The 20,735-nt window shown below is 38.1% G+C and overlaps 1 protein-coding gene across 1 annotated transcript in view; it reads left to right on the top strand.

Annotated features, from left to right (window-relative positions):
- Window positions 1-20,735, top strand: part of xkr7 (XK, Kell blood group complex subunit-related family, member 7) — a 600,411-nt gene that overhangs the window by 516,320 nt on the left and 63,356 nt on the right. The window contains exon 2 of the mRNA XM_039734772.1: window positions 8,911-9,110. Within this exon, the coding sequence (XP_039590706.1) occupies window positions 8,911-9,110 (200 nt within the window). The remainder of the gene's footprint in view (window positions 1-8,910; window positions 9,111-20,735) is intronic.

The raw sequence follows: 20,735 nt of genomic DNA on the forward strand, positions 1-20,735 counted from the left end.
TATTTCTAAACACCTATATTGGAAGATCTACCTTTAATAAAATGTCTAAATGTTTGTCACCATGTTTAGCCTAAAATGTATATCCTTCTATATAAAAGCGGTCGGGATTGTCCTTTCATCCCGTGAGTGCTACGCAGGTGCGGAGTTTCACACACGCCCCGTCCATTTTGCAATGCACGATAGGATTTGTAGTTTCGTTTTTCCAGGTAAAACATGATTTTCTACTTCAGACTGTGCGATATCTTCTTCTTCTTTCTTACAATATAAAAGCGGTCGGGATTGTCCTTCCGTCCTGTGAGTGGAAAGCGTAGCGGTATTCCGCTTATCACAGACTTACTACTTGCAGCTTGCGGTAAGAAGCGACATGATGTGAGCAGAGTTCTGGTGCTCCCATCGTTCCCTTGCTTTTGTGCGCGATGCGCTGGAAAAATAGACAAAATTATGTCTCTGGAAATAATTCATGTTGATGGAGTACAAATAGTAGTATGTAGTGTGAGACTTGCCCGGACACCACCAGTCGGAGACCACATCTTTATAAAAGTCACACGTTTATTATTCATTAAATGAACACAGTCCCAAAACACCACACAATGTATAAAGCAATAATCACCCAATAATCTTTCTTTCTCTCAGTCCTTGGCCGCCAATCTCCTCCTGGGAGCTTCGTCCTGCTCCCTCTCCCGACTCTAGCTCCCAGATTGCTGGGAGGCGGCGCCTTTTATTCCTGCCCGGATGTGCTCCAGGTGGCTGATGACGATCTTCCGGCAGCACTTCCTGGTGTGGCGGAAGTGCTGCCCTTTGCCCCGGAAGCACTCCGGGCGTCCCTGGCAGGTTCCTCCGCCATCTTGACAAGTGTGGCGGAAGTAATGTTCTCTCAGCTTCTAAGAGGCTTAAGATGCCCCCTGGCGGTGGCCACGGGTCCCAACGAGTTGGAAAGTTTCTCCTCCTCTCCCGTGGTCCTCTCCTGTTCCAGGACGGTTGTGTCCTCCTGACCCGGAAGTTTTTACTGCCACCTTCCGGACCTTCTAGGCGTCCCGGCCGGGTAAGAACCCCAGCCGTCTGTGACAGTAGTAAATATCAGGAGGGTTCAAAAGGGCGACCTCAATATAGAAAAAAAGTTTAAATTTAATCATAAAAATACCAGAAACTACGTAACTAAGTACTAAGTATTAAAGTAATACCGCTCAAATGCAATATAACCAAATTAATGAGTTTGTATAAAATATCAAATTGATCTACATATTGAATTGCCTTAAGAAGTGGTCAACTTAAAAGTCGGTCACCTTAAAAGGTGGGTCAGCCTAGTTTGTAGATAATTTTTGAATCAGACGTCAAAGGTTCCTTGTATATCCCTGTCATATCAATTATAGGTATAAATTAGAGAAAAAAATCTATTTACCATTTACCACCTATTTACCATTTTAACATCTTTGGATTTTGTTATTTGTTTCTGTATTAGTTGTTTGTTTGTTGTTTATTTCTTGGTGCAAAGAAAATTATCTGCATCATAACATCAGTAAAACCAAGGAACTGGTTATTGACTTTCGCTGCACCAAATTGCCTCTACTGTCCGGATGCTATTCAAGGAGTGGAAGTAGTGGTGGTTCATTTCTATAAGTTCTTGGAGGTCCACATTAATGACAGTTTGCACTTGTCTCAGAACACAGAGGAACTTAATATGAAAGGGCAGAGCAGGCTCTTTTTCCTTAGGAGACTGTATTCTATTAATGTGGGAAGTGATATCCTTCACAACTTCTATAACCCTGTGATGGCCAGTGGGATTTTGTGCACTCTGGTGTGCTAGGCTGGTAGCATCACTCCAAGAGAGGCCCACAGAATCAATACGCTAATTGAAAGAGCAAGCTCAGTTATTGGACACACTCTGGACCCCATGGAGGTGGTAGCAAAGGAGAAAATAAAAACAAAACTGAGTGTAATTTTATTAGCAGTTGTAAGACAGTACTCTAGTATACGCTGCATCAACTCTACCTTAGTCAGGGATGAAGCCAATAAGTTCTGAGATTTTCTTTATTATTTAACATTGATGTGAATGTCACCAATCTGCAAAGTCATGGTTTTTTAAATATTTACCTTAATTTACTCAGTCAGTCTGTATCAAATGAGGCATTGTTTTTGCTCTCCTGGATCTTCATGGCTAAGACGTATTTCAGTAGTGGTAAATGTGACCACAACTGATTACTGTGTGTCTGAACTAGACTGTTTATAAGGTGAATGTTCAATATCTAAAACACCATTACTTTTTATTTATTTTTTTTTTGTTTTTCTTTGGCACATCCTATTTCTGTGTTCATCCAACCATCTATTAACTGATCTTTCCGAATCCATGTTCCGGGGATGAGTATTCAGCCTACACCATCACCATACAAATGAAGGCTAGCCAATAAACCCAAAACAAATGTCTTTGGGGTGTGAAAAACTAAAACATCCAGATTATAAAACAACACAAAGTTAAGGAGAGGAATATTGAAAATTTCATAAACATTATATGCATACATTTAAAGCTATACAAAGCCATATATCTTAGCTTGACAAGAAATTATTGGCAATTTGAACACAACCAAAGGAGAGAATGTTTTAACTCATGGCTCTGAAGCTCACAAAACTGCAAACTGACCAAAAAGTTAATTTACTCTTGAAAATAAAATTGAGAAAACTGTGATGATGTTTCACATTTAATATTTAGAAAGGGTGAGGTTAGTGCCTTGTCTATAGCCATTGCAGAATACTACAGATGGTGGCATGTCTGCCTGTAATTCGACAGCATTTTGAGTCAAGTCCCACCCGTATCCTGTTTTTATCTTGAACTTATTTGTTTCCTACACAAAAATATATGCAGAAGAATAATAACACTACATAAGGGATATCAAAAATTAATTATTCATTACCATAAAATTATCTTATAAAACATCTTCCCTGTTCTAATAATTATAAAATATGTATATTAGTCTTTAATTTTGTCCATTTATTATGTATTAAAGTGAATATTTTTATTATTTTATTGTCTTAAGGGAAAATAAAATTTTTTTGGATTCTTTGAATTGTTCGTTGGCTTCTTTGGTATTGTGTAATTTAAACTGATGCAGTTATTAAAGTCATTTAAGAAGTCAGAACTGTCATTATCTATTTTGCATTGTTATTTATTTCATCATGTGTCTAGCTGAGAGTTTAAAATGATCACTCCAGGTTATAAGTACTTTATTAGTTTTCTTTAAATGTCTCCATTTCTATAAGTACTATCAGTACTATAACTGTGTTTATCCATTACACAATAAAATCTAAATAGATTGCAGAATGTACAGTAAGTCTTATAGTATATATAATATAGTAATCAATGAGGATTTGGTCAAGACAAGCATAAACGTTTAGGGAGACATCCGTTAGGGTAAGTAAGTGCAATAAAAGTCATTAAAGAACATTTCTCTCTTGTGGTCAGTGTCAATTTAAAAATGCTGCCTGGAACAAGATGGTTATGTTTCCTTTGAAAGTTCTTGATCTATCTCTCTAGCTGAGTCTTCTCTGAGTTGCATTTATGACATTGTATTCAACAACTTTCTTAACCTGAAAGCATTATTTTGACAAAAGAATCCCATTCTCAGGAAGTACACTTCTGTCATGGTGGAAAGCATGAAAACACACCCAGCTTTAAATCCTTGGCACTGTAAACCTGCAGTATTTGGAGTCATGCATAATCTGTACCCATGATAATAAACTGGAACTTGAAGTCATGTTTTTCATGCATATACAAACAGTCAATGAATTAGTATGGGCTGTCAAGGTCCAAAATTTATCAAACTAGAAGATTTTTTTTTCAGATTTCCTTTTGCCTCAGTATGTTTTTGGATTTTGTTTGTAGATCTGGAACTCAGTTAAATCACCTGTTGACATATTCATGAGAAGTTGTATGAAGTTGTGCTTTTTAATGGAAATATTGTGACTCCATCATTAGATTTGACTGACTGCTTGATTGACTAGAGCCTGTCTACTATTCTGCTAAAGTTGTGCCAGCCTTTGTTAGATCTTTACTTAACAGCCTGTCTTTAACATGTGAGGTTGAAAAGAATGGTGATATAGTGGAGCTGGGGTGTGGTGACATGTATTAAAGAAAGAATCTAGCCCTGTTAATTTTCAAAAATCTCATCATAGTCATCTGTCCTCCACCAAGCACAAACATCTTAATTTTTTCCCTTAGTTTTTCATCCTGCTCCACCCTATGTGTACATTATCAAAAGGGCTGTTGCTGTCAGGAATCGCCTGACTTTATGAAGCACAACAGTAGCCTAAATAAGACTGATCCACTGCTGTTTTACTGTTCCCTAAAGCAATTGGGAATAATTAGTTGTTATGAGACTCAAATGTAGAGCGTCCCTTTGAAACAGAATACCTGGGGAAGACTGTGGAAAGACCCCTTTTATGCCATTGTTTAGCCTATATGATGAAAGGCAGTTAGACTCGCTATTGGCCGAGTCTTTGGCCTTATATTTCAGGTATTTATGGTATTCTAACAATATAGTGAGACATTAGATCACTTGAAATAAATAAAAAGGAGATATGTCTGACTTAATGTTGGAAGAAACTACACAATTTAACAGCTAATGTGAGTTATTTCTAGGTCAGGCTCTTTTGCCATAATCTGTTCCTCCTTACCTCATCGTTGTATCAAATTTTCTTCATTGCCATTATCTCCTCACTTTTCAGGAGTTATTTTCTATTTCTCCCTTCTCCAAAATTTCAAATCTGCTTCTTGAAGATAATGCCACTTTATAAGAGTAAGTCAAACTGAACCATCACCGCTGCCTTGAGCACATTCTTCATTTAAAGAGACTAGGACATTCTGGACATGGCTGCTTTAGGAAGCTTATTTCACCATCAGTCTTTAATTGTACTGCTTCTTGTCTTCTATACTGGTAGGTGAGTGGCCCATGTTATAGATAACCCTCAGCCTCATACATCAAGAAACCAATATTCCCTGGCAGCCAGCAGATAATCCACAGTTTAACTCTGTTGCAACTCCTTACTCCTTGTTTGTTTAAGAGGTTTTAAAAGTGCACTCTAAAGGCTCAAAGATGTCATTTTATTTTGCTACTTCTTCTTCGCCGAATGCACACATCTGATAACACTTCAAGTAAATGGCTCCAACAGCACCCTTGTTAATTACAGGGAGCCTCTTTTGGTTGTTCGTACTGAATGGAGAAACGTGATCACTTGTACAGATGTCGGCCATCTCATCAGTTTCAGAGGGTTGAATACATGAGGACTCCACCCTTTACCAGAGAAGTGGCTGCTTTGGTGTAAACCCAGGGAGATTTCAATTGGATATATTTAATCTGATTAATGAAGTGGTGGAAAATGAAAGAATGAATGAAAGCTTCATAGAGTAAAGTTTTCAGAGCCTAGAAAGATAGCAAGGGAGGTAGAGTGAGAGTGAAAGAGTACTGAACAGAAGCTGTACTTGTGTTTTGTCTGGTATTGTTTCGTTTGTTTTCTTAGAGGAAAGCTTATTTGCTTTGGAGTTACTATCCTTCTATATAAAAGTGGTCGGGATTGTCCTTCCGTCCCGGAGTTTCACACACGCCCTGTCCATTTTGCAATGCACGATGGGATTTGTAGTTTCGTCTTTCCAGGTAAAAGATGATTTTCTACTCCAGACTGTGCGATGTCTTCTTCTTCTTTCTTACTATATAAAAGCGGTCGGGATTGTCCTTCCGTCCCGTGAGTGGAAAGCGTAGCGGTATTCCGCTTATCACACCTTGCAGTACGAAGCGACATGATGTGAGCAGAGTTTTGGTGCTCCCATCGTTCCCTTGCTTTTGTGCGCAATGCGCTGGAGAAATAGACAAAATTATGTCTCTGGAAATAATTAATGTTGATGGAGTACAAATGCCTCACCACATAATAAATATCAGGGGGGTTCAAAAGGGCAACCTCAATATAGAAAAAAAGTTTAAATTTCATCATAAAAATACCAGAAACTACGAGTATTAAAGTAATACCACTGAAATGAAATATAACCAAATTAATGAGTTTGTATAAAATATCAAAATGATCTACATATTGAATTGCCTTAAGAAGTGGTCAACTTAAAAGTCGGTCGCCTTAAAAGGTGGGTGAGCCTAGTTCAGTTACTAATATTTGATTTCATTTTACAACTGTGATGGACAGCAGGGAAGAACAGGCGTCCTGGACTGGATGAACTCTATACCTTTACCTGGCTGGCAGGCCAGTATAGTGGATGGGCAGTTAGAGACAGCCTTCCAAGACTGTTTGCTCTCCCAGTACACTAGGTGGCAGCATTCCAAGACAAGTGTAGCCATACGCACACCTACAGGGCTTTCTGGGAGCTGTAGTCCCTGGGTGCCACCAGGAAGAGCTGCAGGGAATGGCTGTCCATATCTTTCAGGGCTTCTGCCTAAACCAGAGATGCTTCCCTTTTCAGTGACCTGACATCAGAATCACTCCTGGGTCTTGCATAAAAGCCACCACCTCATTTCATTTGGTGATTTCGAATTGGGAGGAGGTGGACAAGGCTTGCTGGGGAATTGTGGAAAGAGAGAAAAAGATTGGATTATATTACATACTGGGTTGTGTCATGCTGTGCTGTACCAAACCGATTTAAAGAAGCCTGTCAGAGTACCCTGACAAATAAAATATCTTTATTTGAACCTGGGACTATGCTGCTTCAGTTGTGCTTGGCGTCTGGGGACTTGGATGTGCCCACATGTGGCGACACAACACATTATTATATACTATTAATGATGGTTCATATTTTATGTTACTTTGAGACACCATTCAGCTTCAATGGTGTATACTTGTTTTTCGTGTGCACCTCCAAATTGTGTCTTTATTTTCATGGTTGCTGTCATTTTGGAACCTTAGACATGTGTATTGATATGCATGTGTGCACTAAAAGACAGGTAAAATAATATCAATAAAACGTGACTCTGTATTAAAGTCCAAACTTTGAGAAAGAAAATAGCAAGAGATCTGTGCTCAAGTAAGCAAAACATTTAAGAACTGACTTTGGATTTGATTTAGTCTTGTTCTTGGCTTGATTTTAGTGTAGCCTTTGAGTTTTGGTGAATGATGCTGCGTGTTATCAATTGATCTTGGCAAATGACCCCTTCCTTAAAAAGGAAATCCTCAGTTGATCTCTGCTATTCATTTAAATCAGTCTGTACAGGCAAACTTGCTACATTTTTGTTTGAACTACAACACTAACAAGCACGATTTCATTGTTTATAATTGGTTTAATTAATCAACTCAATCAGAAACAAATTATTTTACTTCTAATTATGATGAATGAACTTACTCTAGAAGCAAATCAACCAAAAATAAACTGACTTTTCTTGTTAATTTAGTGACATGGTGCCACTGTCTCCATAAATTATCGTTATCTGCATGAAGTTAGCATGTTCCCCCCATTAGTTTTCCCCTTTGTGTTCTGGCTTCCCTCCCACATGCCCAAATAACAATATAAGTTAGTGTGATTGGTGACTTTTAAATGGCCTCAGTGTGACTGAATATGAATCAGTGGGTGTGCCGTGTCGTGAATTGGCATTCAGTCCAGGACTGTTTCTCCCCACTATGACCCTTAGACTACGGAGTTATTAGAATGTCTGTAAAACATAAATGATATTTTAATATACTTAACAGGTATAAACATTTTAATAAAATTTTGAATGTGTAATTAAATATGAGTCAAGTGAAATTCTATTGGATTTTCAGTTGTCTTCTGGTGCACCTCTTCTGAATGCAGACTGATTTCCAACTGTCTAATAACAAATTGAGCATAGCTAGATGGTGCCAGCAACTTAGAAAACAGGTTATATATTACAGAGCTGCAGCTGTATGACATGCGGCCATGCATTTCTTATAGCTTTACTAAGACAGCTTTGCAAATTCTAGAGTAAAAAAAAAGTAATGTGTAAAGTAAAGTACTGTAGTTGTTTTTGGGAGTTACAGTGCTATAGGTTTCTTATTTTTTCCATATCCTGGTGAATTAATGTAAGCAAAATACACTTGACTGCTGTTTATGTGGATTAACATTTTTTTATATCTTTTAACATTATAGATAGATAGATAGATACAGTAGATAGATAGATAGGGGGCACCCCTATCAGGGTAAAAACTGATGATTTTTATTATGCAATACTTAACAAATAGCACTATGGAAGCACTTCCCCAGGTCAAACGAAGCCCTGAAAAGACAGAGATCATGAATCCCCACAGAACCCCATGGCAACACCCATAGGGTCCAGCAGGGCTGACTCACAGCACTACAACTCCCATCATGCCCTGCAGGTGTCCACATGATTGACAAAGTCTTGGATGCTGCCATTTAGCGGATGGGGGAATAAACATATTCTGAAATAGGAGCCTTCGGCTGTTACTCCTTTGTTTTATCCTCCCACCTCATCCTATACTCATCCTGGACGGGATGCAAGTTCTTCACTGTTCTTCCATTCTAGCTTCCCTTTTTGGCAAGGGTCCCCCATTTTCTCTCCTGCCCGGCATTTACAATAGATAGATTGATAGAGATAGCTTTATCTATCCCAGGGGGAATTCTGGCTTTTTACATAATAAATGTATACCTTAATAACTAAAAAGAAAAAAAACTTCTGACTTGGCTGTCACAGTTACAGTGAGGTGTTAGGCAGGTGTATTGCCATTAGTATGAAGGAATCCCAATATAGTTTCTTGACACACATCTGCTGAATTACATAATTTAAATATCTTTGTTAAGATCTTAAAATAAATGTTATTTTTAAAAACACCAATTTGCCAGATTAACAAACTTCGCTTTTCTGTAAAATATAATTATGACTATTTTTTCTGCATAATATACATTTGTCTGAATGTATTTATTTGATTGTTTTTTTTTTTTTTGTCTAGGTATCTGCGCACTCTGTATCTTGGTGTCCAGAGTCGGTGGCGGAGTGAACATGAGCGCCGTCACTTCTACTGGAGAATGATGTTTGAAAGCGCTGACATCAACATGCTACGACTTCTGGAGACTTTCCTGAAGAGCGCCCCACAGCTTGTTCTGCAGCTTAGCATCATGATCCAGAGAATTGAAATTGAACCTCTACAGGGTAAGTGAGGGAGTGAGAGAACTAGAAAGAGATGAAGAAGGAGAACTTTTTTGGTCGGCACCTACTGTACTGTACATCAAGACACGGAGAGCATTTAAAAATGATTTTGCCTTTTATAAATGATGAATACTCCAGGGCCGTTCAAGGGTGTATTATTGTTTTAACACGTCTGATGTGTTTAACAAACACATTTGACATGTTTCTGAAACAGGTTATACTTCCTTGATTAAATCATATATTCAATGTTTAAATCTTTTAATGGAATCTACTGTTAGAGAAAATCAAAAAGACCGCTTTTTAAAGGTGATTATCACAAAACTACAAATAACCAAGTGGGTTTTCAGTATTGGAAGTGCTACCTGTATACTTTACATACTGTAGATTGTACCGGTTTCCCTGACACTTCCTAGTTGAAGTGCAGTGCAGTGATTTGCCCACCATCCCCTATTTTCCAAGTTCCATACTTTGCTGCTTCTTGACCCTTAAAGAGAGGTGATTTTGCTGAGGTTCATTACCTTTTAATATTTTATCAAAGTTTAATCAGACCCTGAGAGGGAATGAGATGGAGACATTAGCATTTCAAACAACCTTAAAGTTGATGTTTTAATATTCCAAGCTTATGTGAAATTGTTTTTTCAGTACTTTTTTTTACCCTGTGGTGGTTTTTGATAGATGGTACATACTTAGTTCATCGATAGAGTAATGTCACATTCCAGGATGTGAATATGCTGTAAATGAACACCCAGAGCTTCTGAATTTCTACATAGAGCTTAGTATCAGCTTTTCTGAATGTATGAACAAATAAGTGTCTGCATGAAATAATACTTGATCGTTATTTAAACAGGAAAAAGAAAGATAACAGATTGAAAACAATGAATTGACATCTTACCACGATACTTTATTGAACGGGGGATGTCACAAAGCCTGTTAGGCAGCTACGTGCAGTATATTAGGGTAACAATGATTAACAATGTTTTTTAAATACTGTATATATTTTTTTACATGTTGAAAAATCAAACTTGTCTATTCACAATATTTTACATCCATATTTCTGTTCTGAACTTGCAAAATGTCATGTTACGTATCTATGGCAATGCTTCATATCCTGTATCCTCCCTCACCTCATTATTAGTTTCATCATGACTCCTAAATGGCACTACACAGAGGAACTTGTTGTCAACCTCAGAAGAGCCACACAGTTCAGCACTGACAGATACCATCTGTAGGAATGGCAAGGTACATTGAATGCCAAATTGCCACAGCCTGGACACAGAACCCTGAGACTGCTTACTAGCATTTTTTCCACATTGTTGTAAAATGTCTTTTATGATTTATTATTGTTTCATATAATGCTAAGTCATATAATGCTGATTTGTAATTTTTGTTTCATCTTGATATTCACTGCAGTTTATTTCCCATTAAAACTTAGTTTTTTCAAGTATTAGTGCATGAGCAAGCAGGAGTGGTTCATACAAACATGTTAAATATATCCAAATACTCTTGAAAATAAAGCTGAAACATTCCAAACAAGAAGTGTAATGGATAAAACTGGAAGTTTATATTAATGGCATTTGTATTCTAAAATCAACCGGCATGTATAGCTGCATTCCATCATAGATGTAGTCATGTTTCCCTTCCCACCAACAACACAATTAGTTTATCAAGACTAGAAAATGTAAGGGGAACCGTCACAATTTTCTATCCTTTAATAGCAACAAGTACTCTTTCACATGGGAGCTTTGATAAAATCATGGCATGAAATGATGTAGCCATTTATGGTATAAATCACTAGAAAAGATCAATCCAGTAATGTCTGTGGTCTAGCACTGTGATGGAGGAAGAACTGAAACACCAGCGAATCAACATGGCAGTTAGAAGACAGGCTAGCTAACACTCTCATTTTCTCAAGGCTCCCACACTTTTGGCTATTGAAGAATAGAAAAACGTGACTCGTTCCACTTTGAGTAATTCTTTTCTGATGTGTCTAGATCCAGTCTCTTTCTTTCATCCAAAACTACAAAAAGGAAAAACCCGCATCTTTGGACAAACTCTAGACACAGGCAGCATTTAACAGAAAATCTTTCACATACTGTAAGCAGCTTTGAAAACCATTGTGACTAATGCAACTGTTTCATCTTCTTAGGACAGAAACAAAACAGAATGATGTACAGGGCACAGCCCCTCAAATCAAGAAAAGTGCCATTTCGGGTTATCCCACCACTGTGGTGGATGGCAATAGTAAAATATTTTGTTTGAAAAAATAGATCATTTTAGTGTAAGAAATAGACAAACAATTAAAACATATCATGTAGATGTTTATAGCTCAAAAAAGAGAGGCAAAAATGTAAAAATCAACACTCATTTTTTTTTTACTACAAAGCTAATATGTTGTTTATTGCTTATGGTGTTATAGCCTGAGTGGCAGTCTTGAATCTTTCATACCTTTATTTTATTCAAAAAACACTTTCTTCTAGTTCATATTTTGTGTGTCTATATACCACTCAGAAACTGTTACTGTATGTTTAAGCCAGGGTCTGGCTTATGTTTAAATTCTTTTCTAATGTCTTTTTTGATTATTTTTAATTCTGTAATTATTATTGTTTGTTGATATGTCTATTCTTCATATAATTTAGTATTTTTTTCAGTTTTGTTTATTATTTAGATTCTTTGTGTGAGAATTTGTTCCACCAATGCAGGAAGTCAGAATTTCTGAGTTATTCATCGGAATTTTCAACTGGAACACACCATTAAGTCGGATTTCCAATTTGGAAACCTGAGGCTTGTCTGTCAAACCTGAGGTTGTCTGACTTCAAATGATAACGTCAATCTAAAATGGCTACATATACCATGAACTTTAGTGAAAGGTGTATAGTATTATCTGTTTTTTAGGACCTCTGTCTGTTTATCTCATTCTATTTGTGGACATGCTGCTATGGTGTTTGGGTGTGCAAAATACCACATATTGTGTTGTTATCAACTTTTAATTATTCCGATGAAGCAAACACAACAAAGGTTTTCCTAGATGCAGCCATATTGGTTTTCTGAATGGTTTACTGGAATACAGTCAGCTACCTACTTCCGAGGTAAAAGGAACACAGCTCATTTCATCTGTGGCCCACCAAGAGGTGGTGCCACCTGTCCATCTCCCTCTAGGGACCACCCCCAGCCCTTATAAGGGCTTTATAAGGCTGAGGAGACAGACAGTTAAATGTGGTACATTGTATGTACTTGGTGTTGGTGAGTTTGCTTGTATTTTGCTTGTTGTTATTATTAAATTCCTCGATTTTTGACTTTCTTTCTCTGTTTTTTGACCACTCTGTGTTTTTGTGCTATATTTCCCACTTGATTAGAAACCCTAACCCTAACCTTGCCTTTCTGCTCTTTTAGCATAATTTGTTATACAAGGCATTTTTTAAAAATATATCTCTTATTTATGAAGATTCTTCATTTGCCCTTTCCATTGCCTAACCAAGGATTTACAGTCAACCCTATTCTTGTTGGGCATTTTTCATCAGTTGAAACATTTCAAATTATATCTTTGAACTTTAATTTTGATGTGAATTTTGGCCATTGGGTGAACCCAGGTCAGTCTTGGTGGATCTCAGGTTGCCTTTGTGTGCACCCTCTCTGTGCAAACAGATGGAGATTCCAGCCTGGTTTCCTGACCATTTAGGAGGTCTCACAATACTTTGGTCATTTTGAGTTAGTAGAGCAATGCAGTAACTGTGGGAAGGGTGCTACCCAGTGTTTGGATGTGAAATTCGCCATTTTAATTAACATTCCCTGTATGTTTATAAATATGATGAGGAGAAGTGATATATTCTGGAAGCATTTCATGATTACTTTAACTGCCTTCAAGATAATGTGGCATATTTCTTCTAAAATAAGCAGAATTGGTCATGTACTACATTTGTTTCTTATTGCAGTAAATCATGCAAAAATTACACTGCATACTCATTTGCATGACTTGCTTGCTGTACATTGGTGCATTGCATTTAACCAGTAATCATATCAGAACAAACTGAATCTGACCAATCAGATATCCTATGATGCCAACACACTCTTTATCAGGTTTGCAAACCACAAAAGACAACTGTAATTGAAACACAACCCTCAGACAGAGAAAAAGAAACTCAGCAGCCTGGGCAGCTCTGGAACTGTGGTCTGCAACACTTCCACCACACCCGGAAGTGCTGCCAGTAGAGGAGCTAAACTCACTTGCAGTACTTCTGCCACACCCGGAAGCGCTGCCGGATGTTAATTGGAGAGCACCTGGAGCACTTCCGGGTGCTGTATAAAAGAGGCCTCCTCATTCCACGCAGAGCTGGAGTCGGGTGGAAGTGGACAGAGCTTGGAAGAGAGGAGTGGAGGCGACAGAGAGAGAGAGAGAGAGAAAGAAAGGAGTCTAAAGGACTGTAGTATTGGTGGTTGGTGCACTGTTTGGGGTGTTATTGTGTGTTACACAATAAAACGTGTGTGCTTTGAGACATTCTGTGTCTGCCTGTTTGTGTCCGGGTCCGAATATTCCACAATATATATATACTGTATATATAATTTTTAAAAATTATTTTATTTAATATTTATATCATGGGAGGCAGAATTCTCCAAGATCTGGTTTGTTTACCCATTAAACAACAACAACAGGGATTAGACTATTATTAGACAAGTTAGTTTTACTCAGCTGGTAATATCACATCTTCCTTAGTACCAGGTGACCACAGGTTCAAACACTGACCCAGGTGAGCACTCTTATTAGGCCAGGATTATACTTCACGCGACACAACGCATGCTCCAGCAGACACTACTGCCATGCAAGTATTGTACAGTTTATAGTTGCGCGCATACTTTACGTTAACATGGAAGATTCTAGCAGGTAACAGTGCAAGATATTATCACGGTGAGAAAACATTCAGCTTTGCTGTATTGTGAATTGCCTGAAACATCCATTAAATTCTGAGGACACCTTTCCACAATATCTCTGAAAAGGATGTTTAATGATTACATCCATCAATCCAGGGATGTGCCCATTCCAGCAAGCATTGGGTGCAATACAGAAACAAAATCCCTGAACAGGGCATCTGCTCATCGCAAGGTGAATACAAGCATACACATACACTAGCGTCACTTTGGCATCACCAAATCCCCAAACCTTCATGTCTTTGGAAGGAAACCAGAGCATAGTGTGGAAACCCACCAGGAAAACATGCAAACTCCAGGCAGAGAACACAAGGGACGTGACTCCCTACTGTGAGGTAGCAGGGCTACCGCTCTCCCACTGTGCCACCCTGACGTGTAATTATTAACAGTATTCATTATTTAAATGAAGTTAACGATTTATCTGTAAAATGTAACATACATACTTTAATGCATTTCATCATGAAAGTGATATCAAGTATAAATCTAAGGATTCTAAATGTGCAGAGAGCTGGAATATCGTAAATTTACTGTGTTCTGTGTGGCGATCTATTTCTGTTTGCTGCTGCAGTCAATGCAGGAAGAAGCTCCAGAAGTGCGTAGCGATAAACAACCAGATCAGTTTTAAGATGACGTTTACGACAGTCTCCTTTAATGAAAAGATAACTACGAGATCACAAGTGGACATTTCAAGATTAAAGCCAAAATTTCCACTTTAATCACAAAATAGATATTTTCACTGTGTCCTTAATTTTTTTCTCAATGGCTCAAATACGCTGCAATACATTCTGATGCTGTTGTGAAGGTAAAAACAAAAAAACAAAAAATTAAAAAAGACAGCACAGAAGATGGCATGTGAGACCTTTAAAATGTATCGTGTCATTACATTGGAGAATATGCAACGCTTGAATATAAAAACACCACGAATGCATTTGTATGTCACACACATTGAACCATTCATCAAATATTGAAGTGCGCACATCAATCTTGTAGGATCTGCATAGCAGCTTTCTGTCACATGTACATACTAAAACAGAGACTCTGACATCACTTTCCGACTTTATCACACTGACTGTTGCCGGTACTGCAACTCGCACACGAGTCTCGTTAATTTCTGAGGGTGTGCTCAGAGGACACGTCAAATGAACGCTGGGAACGCCTGGCAGCCATGATGCGTGCGCGTACGCGTTCTGAGCATGAAGTATAAACTGGCCCTTACTGTTGTCTTTATGTTGTGTATCAATATTGGTGTGGAGTTTTGTTCATGAGATTCAATAATGAAATTCCAGATTGACATGGCAATAACGTAAAGTATTCCATGTTGCTTTAACTACAGTGGTGTGAAAAACTATTTGCCCCCTTCCTGATTTCTTATTCTTTTGCATGTTTGTCACACAAAATCATCAAACACATTTAACCATTAGTCAAATATAACACAAGTAAACACAAAATGCAGTTTTTAAATGATGGTTTTTATTATTTATGGAGAAAAAAAATCCAAACCTACATGGCCCTGTGTGAAAAAGTAATTGCCCCTTGTTAAAAAATAACCTAACTGTGGTGTATCACACCTGAGTTCAATTTCCGTAGCCACCCCCAGGCCTGATTACTGCCACACCTGTTTCAATCAAGAAATCACTTAAATAGGAGCTGCCTGACACAGAGAAGTAGACCAAAAGCACCTCAAAAGCTAGACATCATGCCAAGATCCAAAGAAATTCAGGAACAAATGAGAACAGAAGTAATTGAGATCTATCAGTCTGGTAAAGGTTATAAAGCCATTTCTAAAGCTTTGGGACTCCAGCGAACCACAGTGAGAGCCATTATCCACAAATGGCAAAAACATGGAACAGTGGTGAACCTTCCCAGGAGTGGCCGGCCGACCAAAATTACCCCAAGAACGCAGAGACGACTCATCCGAGAGGTCACAAAAGACCCCAGGACAACGGCTAAAGAACTGCAGGCCTCACTTGCCTCAATTAAGGTCAGTGTTCACGACTCCACCATAAGAAAGAGACTGGGCAAAAACGGCCTGCATGGCAGATTTCTAAGACGCAAACCACTGTTAAGTAAAAAGAACATTAGGGCTCGTCTCAATTTTGCTAAGAAATATCTCAATGATTGCCAAGACTTTTGGGAAAATACTTGTGGACTGATGAGACAAAAGTTGAAGTTTTTGGAAGGCAAATGTCCCGTTACATCTGGCGTAAAAGGAACACAGCATTTCAGAAAAAGAACATCATACCAACAGTAAAATATGGTGGTGGTAGTGTGATGGTCTGGGGTTGTTTTGCTGCTTCAGGACCTGGAAGGCTTGCTGTGATAGATGGAACCATGAATTCTACTGTCGACCAAAAAATCCTGAAGGAGAATGTCCGGCCATACGTTCGTCAACTCAAGCTGAAGCGATCTTGGGTGCTGCAACAGGACAATGACCCGAAACACACCAGCAAATCCACCAATTGAGATGCTATGGCATGACCTTAAAAAGGCGGTTCATGCTAGAAAACCCTTAAATAAAGCTGAATTACAACAATTTTGCAAAGACGAGTGGGCCAAAATTCCTCCAGAGCGCCGTAAAAGACTCATTGCAAGTTATAACAAACGCTTGATTGCAGTTATTGCTGCTAAGGGTGGCCCAACCAGTTATTAGGTTCAGGGGACAATTACTTTTTCACACAGGGCCATGTAGGTTTGGATTTTTTCTCCCTAAATAATAAAAACCATCATTTAAAAACTGCATTTTGTGTTTACTTGTGTTTTTTGACTAATGGTTAAATGTGTTTGATGATCAGAAACATTTTGTGTGACAAACATGCAAAAGAATAAGAAATCAGGAAGGGGGCAAATAGTTTTTCACACCACTGTAGATAAATGTTGTTTAGTTGGTGCTATGCGATTCTGAAAATTGTACCATTCAATGCCATAGGATATTTTATAAAGGAAAATGATACACAAAGCAAAAAAATGACCACAATAACTTCCTCTTTGCTGCTAAATTCAATCTGAAATGAAGAGTGGTCCAAGGGTTTGTAAAGGAACAGACAAACAGGACATGAAAGCACAGTGTGTGGTGAATTAAAATCAGAGTTCAGGGACGGTCAAAGGTGTTGACAAGCTGATAGAAGAGGATAACTATTAACAGCGAAACAAAAAAATCAGAACAGGGTCCAAAGAATAAAGAACAGGTCTTAAAACTAAGTTATTTTAATGGTAGTGCCTGTCTGTTACCTTCTACACTAGAAAGAAAGTGAAAAAGAGTTCTTCTATTTAACGAGAATATATAGACTTCTTAAATAATGAATATGTGACATCATCACAGGTATGAGGAATCTCAGATGAGAATATCAGTCAGACATTATTGTCTACAGCAAGATAGATTCTGTCATCAGAAGCCCCATAAAATAATGATTTCCATGGTAGCAAACTGGTATTACAATCATGTGAACAAAATACAAATAGAATATCATAACTTATAAAAATTCCTGAACACTTGAGGCTGGTTATGTTTACTTAATTCTTCATATCTATAGACAGCAGCAGAGACAGGGTCCTATTTTACCCTCAGACAGAGGAGACTATGTGGAGAGTCTGTGGACCTAACCCAGAGTTTTCACAATTCTCAAAGGCACTGATTTAATAGGTCCAGTGGAATTCTTTCAACATAACAGTGAATCACGCACTTGAGGACACCAATGGAAATTAAGAGGCAATACATTTTGAATTGAAACCATAGAGCACTTCTTGACACAAAGAGTTTTGGGAATCTAGAACAGACTACCGAGCCATGCATTTGAAGCAGAAACCTTGACAAACTTCAAGAATTATCAAAATGAGATATTTGGACAGCATAGCTATTAGCTAAACAAACAAGCATGATGGACTGAATAGGTTCATCTTGTTTGTCAAATTTCTTGTATTACTTTATTCTATATTCTCATAAATTGCCTGCTTTTAGCAACTTAGACTGAAAATATGAACATCCATTTATAATACATGCTGTAATCATTAGTACCTTGATTGCTAGTGCAGAAAGGCTTATTGTAGAAATAGTAACCTACAAATCAAATCACTCGTTTTCCCACCACATTACATTGTTTTACAGTCTACACATTAACAAGTGTCTTTAGAAGTTAGAGAGTTTGGTGTTCTGTTCACAAGAGAGCTGGAAGGCACAGCTTGCTAAGTGAACGCCAAGGGCCTGGCGTGCCAACATCTAGCAAAATCTCATATTCTCATTCACAAATCAAAGCCAAGAAATGAAGACAGCAGACCGCTTTACAGCAACAGGTTGAGATCCAACTGTTGATAGCATTCTGCCCCACACACGTAGCCACCATTAGCCTACATTAAAGCACTTTATCTGACATCTCACTGTTTTATCTAAAAAATGCCAGAGCCTCCAGTTGTTTTCTTGTTCTGTATACTGTATTCGTCTTCTTCTTCTAGAGTACTGTATGTCAATTTATCTAAAATTCTTTCTTCTCAACAGCCTTCTACCTGTTTTGGTTATGTATTAGCAAAAGAAGTAAATCTAGGAGAAAAACCCACAGAAAATAAATATAGTTTTGCAATAGAAAGAACAAATAAGCATTGGATAGTCCATGACCACTTTGGGATTTCAATGCTTATTGTTATACATTATGTCTCACTTAGGACTTCAGAGCATTGATATGAGCTATGAATAAATGACTGGCAAGCCAGGTCATTAATTACAATTTTCAAAATCTATTATTAGGTTTTAACAGTTCACTAAATAATATTACTGGAAAAAAATTGCAGATTTTTTACAATGAAAACATTTAATATAAATAACGCACACCGCTACTGTTTGCAATCGCCATTGAACCACTGGCAATACACTGTTGAAACAATGATCAAATAAAGGGGATTATCAGAGAAGGACTGGAACAGAAAATGTCTCTATATGCAGATGATATGGTACTGTATATATCAGACCCACAAAATTCTGTGCCAGCAGTCTTAACAGCACTCAAAGAATTTCAAAAGATCTCTGGTCTCAGAATTAACCTGAATAAAAGTGTACTCTTTCCAGTGAATTCTCAAGCATATAATATTAGATTAGACACCCTACCTTTTATCATTGCAGAACAGTTTAAATACCTCGGGGTAAACATCACAAGTAAACATAAAGCTCTTTATCAACAAAAGTTTGCCGTCTGCATGGAAAAAATTAAACAAGACTTGCATAGATGGTCAACCCTTCATCTCACACTAGCTGGAAGAATTAACACTGTTAAGATGAATATTCTTCCTAAGCTCCTTTTTTATTTCAAAACATCCCAATATACATCAATAAATCCTCATCTTGCACCGTCTTCAATGCTGGAAAAAATCTTGCTCAATCTCAAGGACTTAGACACCATCTCTGCAATATATAAAATCATTTTACAGTCCCTCCGTTTCAAAGATCCAAGAGGACACTGGGAAAAAGATCTCTCAATTAATATATCAGAAAAGGAGTGGAAAGTAGCAATGCAGAGAATTCACATTTGAGCTCCAAATGCGCAAAGCATACAATTATACAACTCAAAATTATATATCGAGCACATCTGTCTCGACTAAAACTCTCCAAAATGTTTCCAGGGCAAGATCCAACCTGCGAACGCTGCAACCAAGCCCCAGCCTCACTAGGTCACAGGTTCTGGGCCTGCACCAAATTAACATCATTTTGGACCAAAATATTTAACTGCCTTTCAGACAGCCTTGGTGTCATAATCCCTCCTAACCCTAACATGCACACGTACCGCTCCCGGTACATAACGACGATTGGACGACGTCACAGCCATGTGTGCATGCCCCTCTGTCATGCACCTCAACATACTACACATCAAATGAAACCTCAGAGTCTCGTCTTTCCGATGATATAAACCATTTTGACACACAACAACCACAGCACTGACACTAAATCCTTTTTTACAGAGAAGTAAATACTTTTAAGAGCTGACTTTTCCTACCTTTGACTACCTTTGAAGGCTCTCTGCAAGTCAAACATCAATATTTCCGAGCAATATTGATCTCATTCTGTCCGTAAGGCTCCAGGGAATATAATCCAGTAAAATGATTAGGTCCAAAACACACGATAGATCCTCAAAGGGACAAAAACTCCAGAAAACGTTTCTTAACTTGAGACTAGCTCCAACAATTTTTTTCATTTCTATTGGTCATATCAGACGTAATTTGTTTCTGTCGGCAATAACCATGCTAAAGCATGTTACACGGAAGTGTTAGCTTCTGATTGACACCTAAGTTGGCCAATTACGAGGGTCTGGGGTGACCGTCACCTCGTATAGCCAATGAGTGTCACAGACAGCTGAACGATGACACACAACTCCAAACCCTGGTAGAATCTACCAGTTTGATTGGACGCTGTGAGTGACACTCCAAACTTACAGCCAATGAGCAGCTGAGCACGTAGATATGTAACTTGCCATACCAACTTGTAAACAAAACCGATTGGAGTTGCGCGAAGCTGGCATTTGTGCCAGTCTGCAGACTTGGTGCGTGGTTGTTTATTGTGATTTCACCAAGTTTTTTCGCATTTTAAATATGGATAAACGTACAGATAAACGTAAATACACTCTCGATGAAGTAGTAGAGGCATGTACGCGGCGTGACAGTGATGAATCGGACCAGGAGAAGTCTGAGGCAGAGAGCGACATGTGACACGCCTTGTGCTTTCTGCCTGCT

Source organism: Polypterus senegalus, chromosome 14 (genome assembly GCF_016835505.1).
Source record: "Polypterus senegalus isolate Bchr_013 chromosome 14, ASM1683550v1, whole genome shotgun sequence".
Classification (NCBI taxonomy): Eukaryota; Metazoa; Chordata; class Cladistia; order Polypteriformes; family Polypteridae; genus Polypterus; species Polypterus senegalus.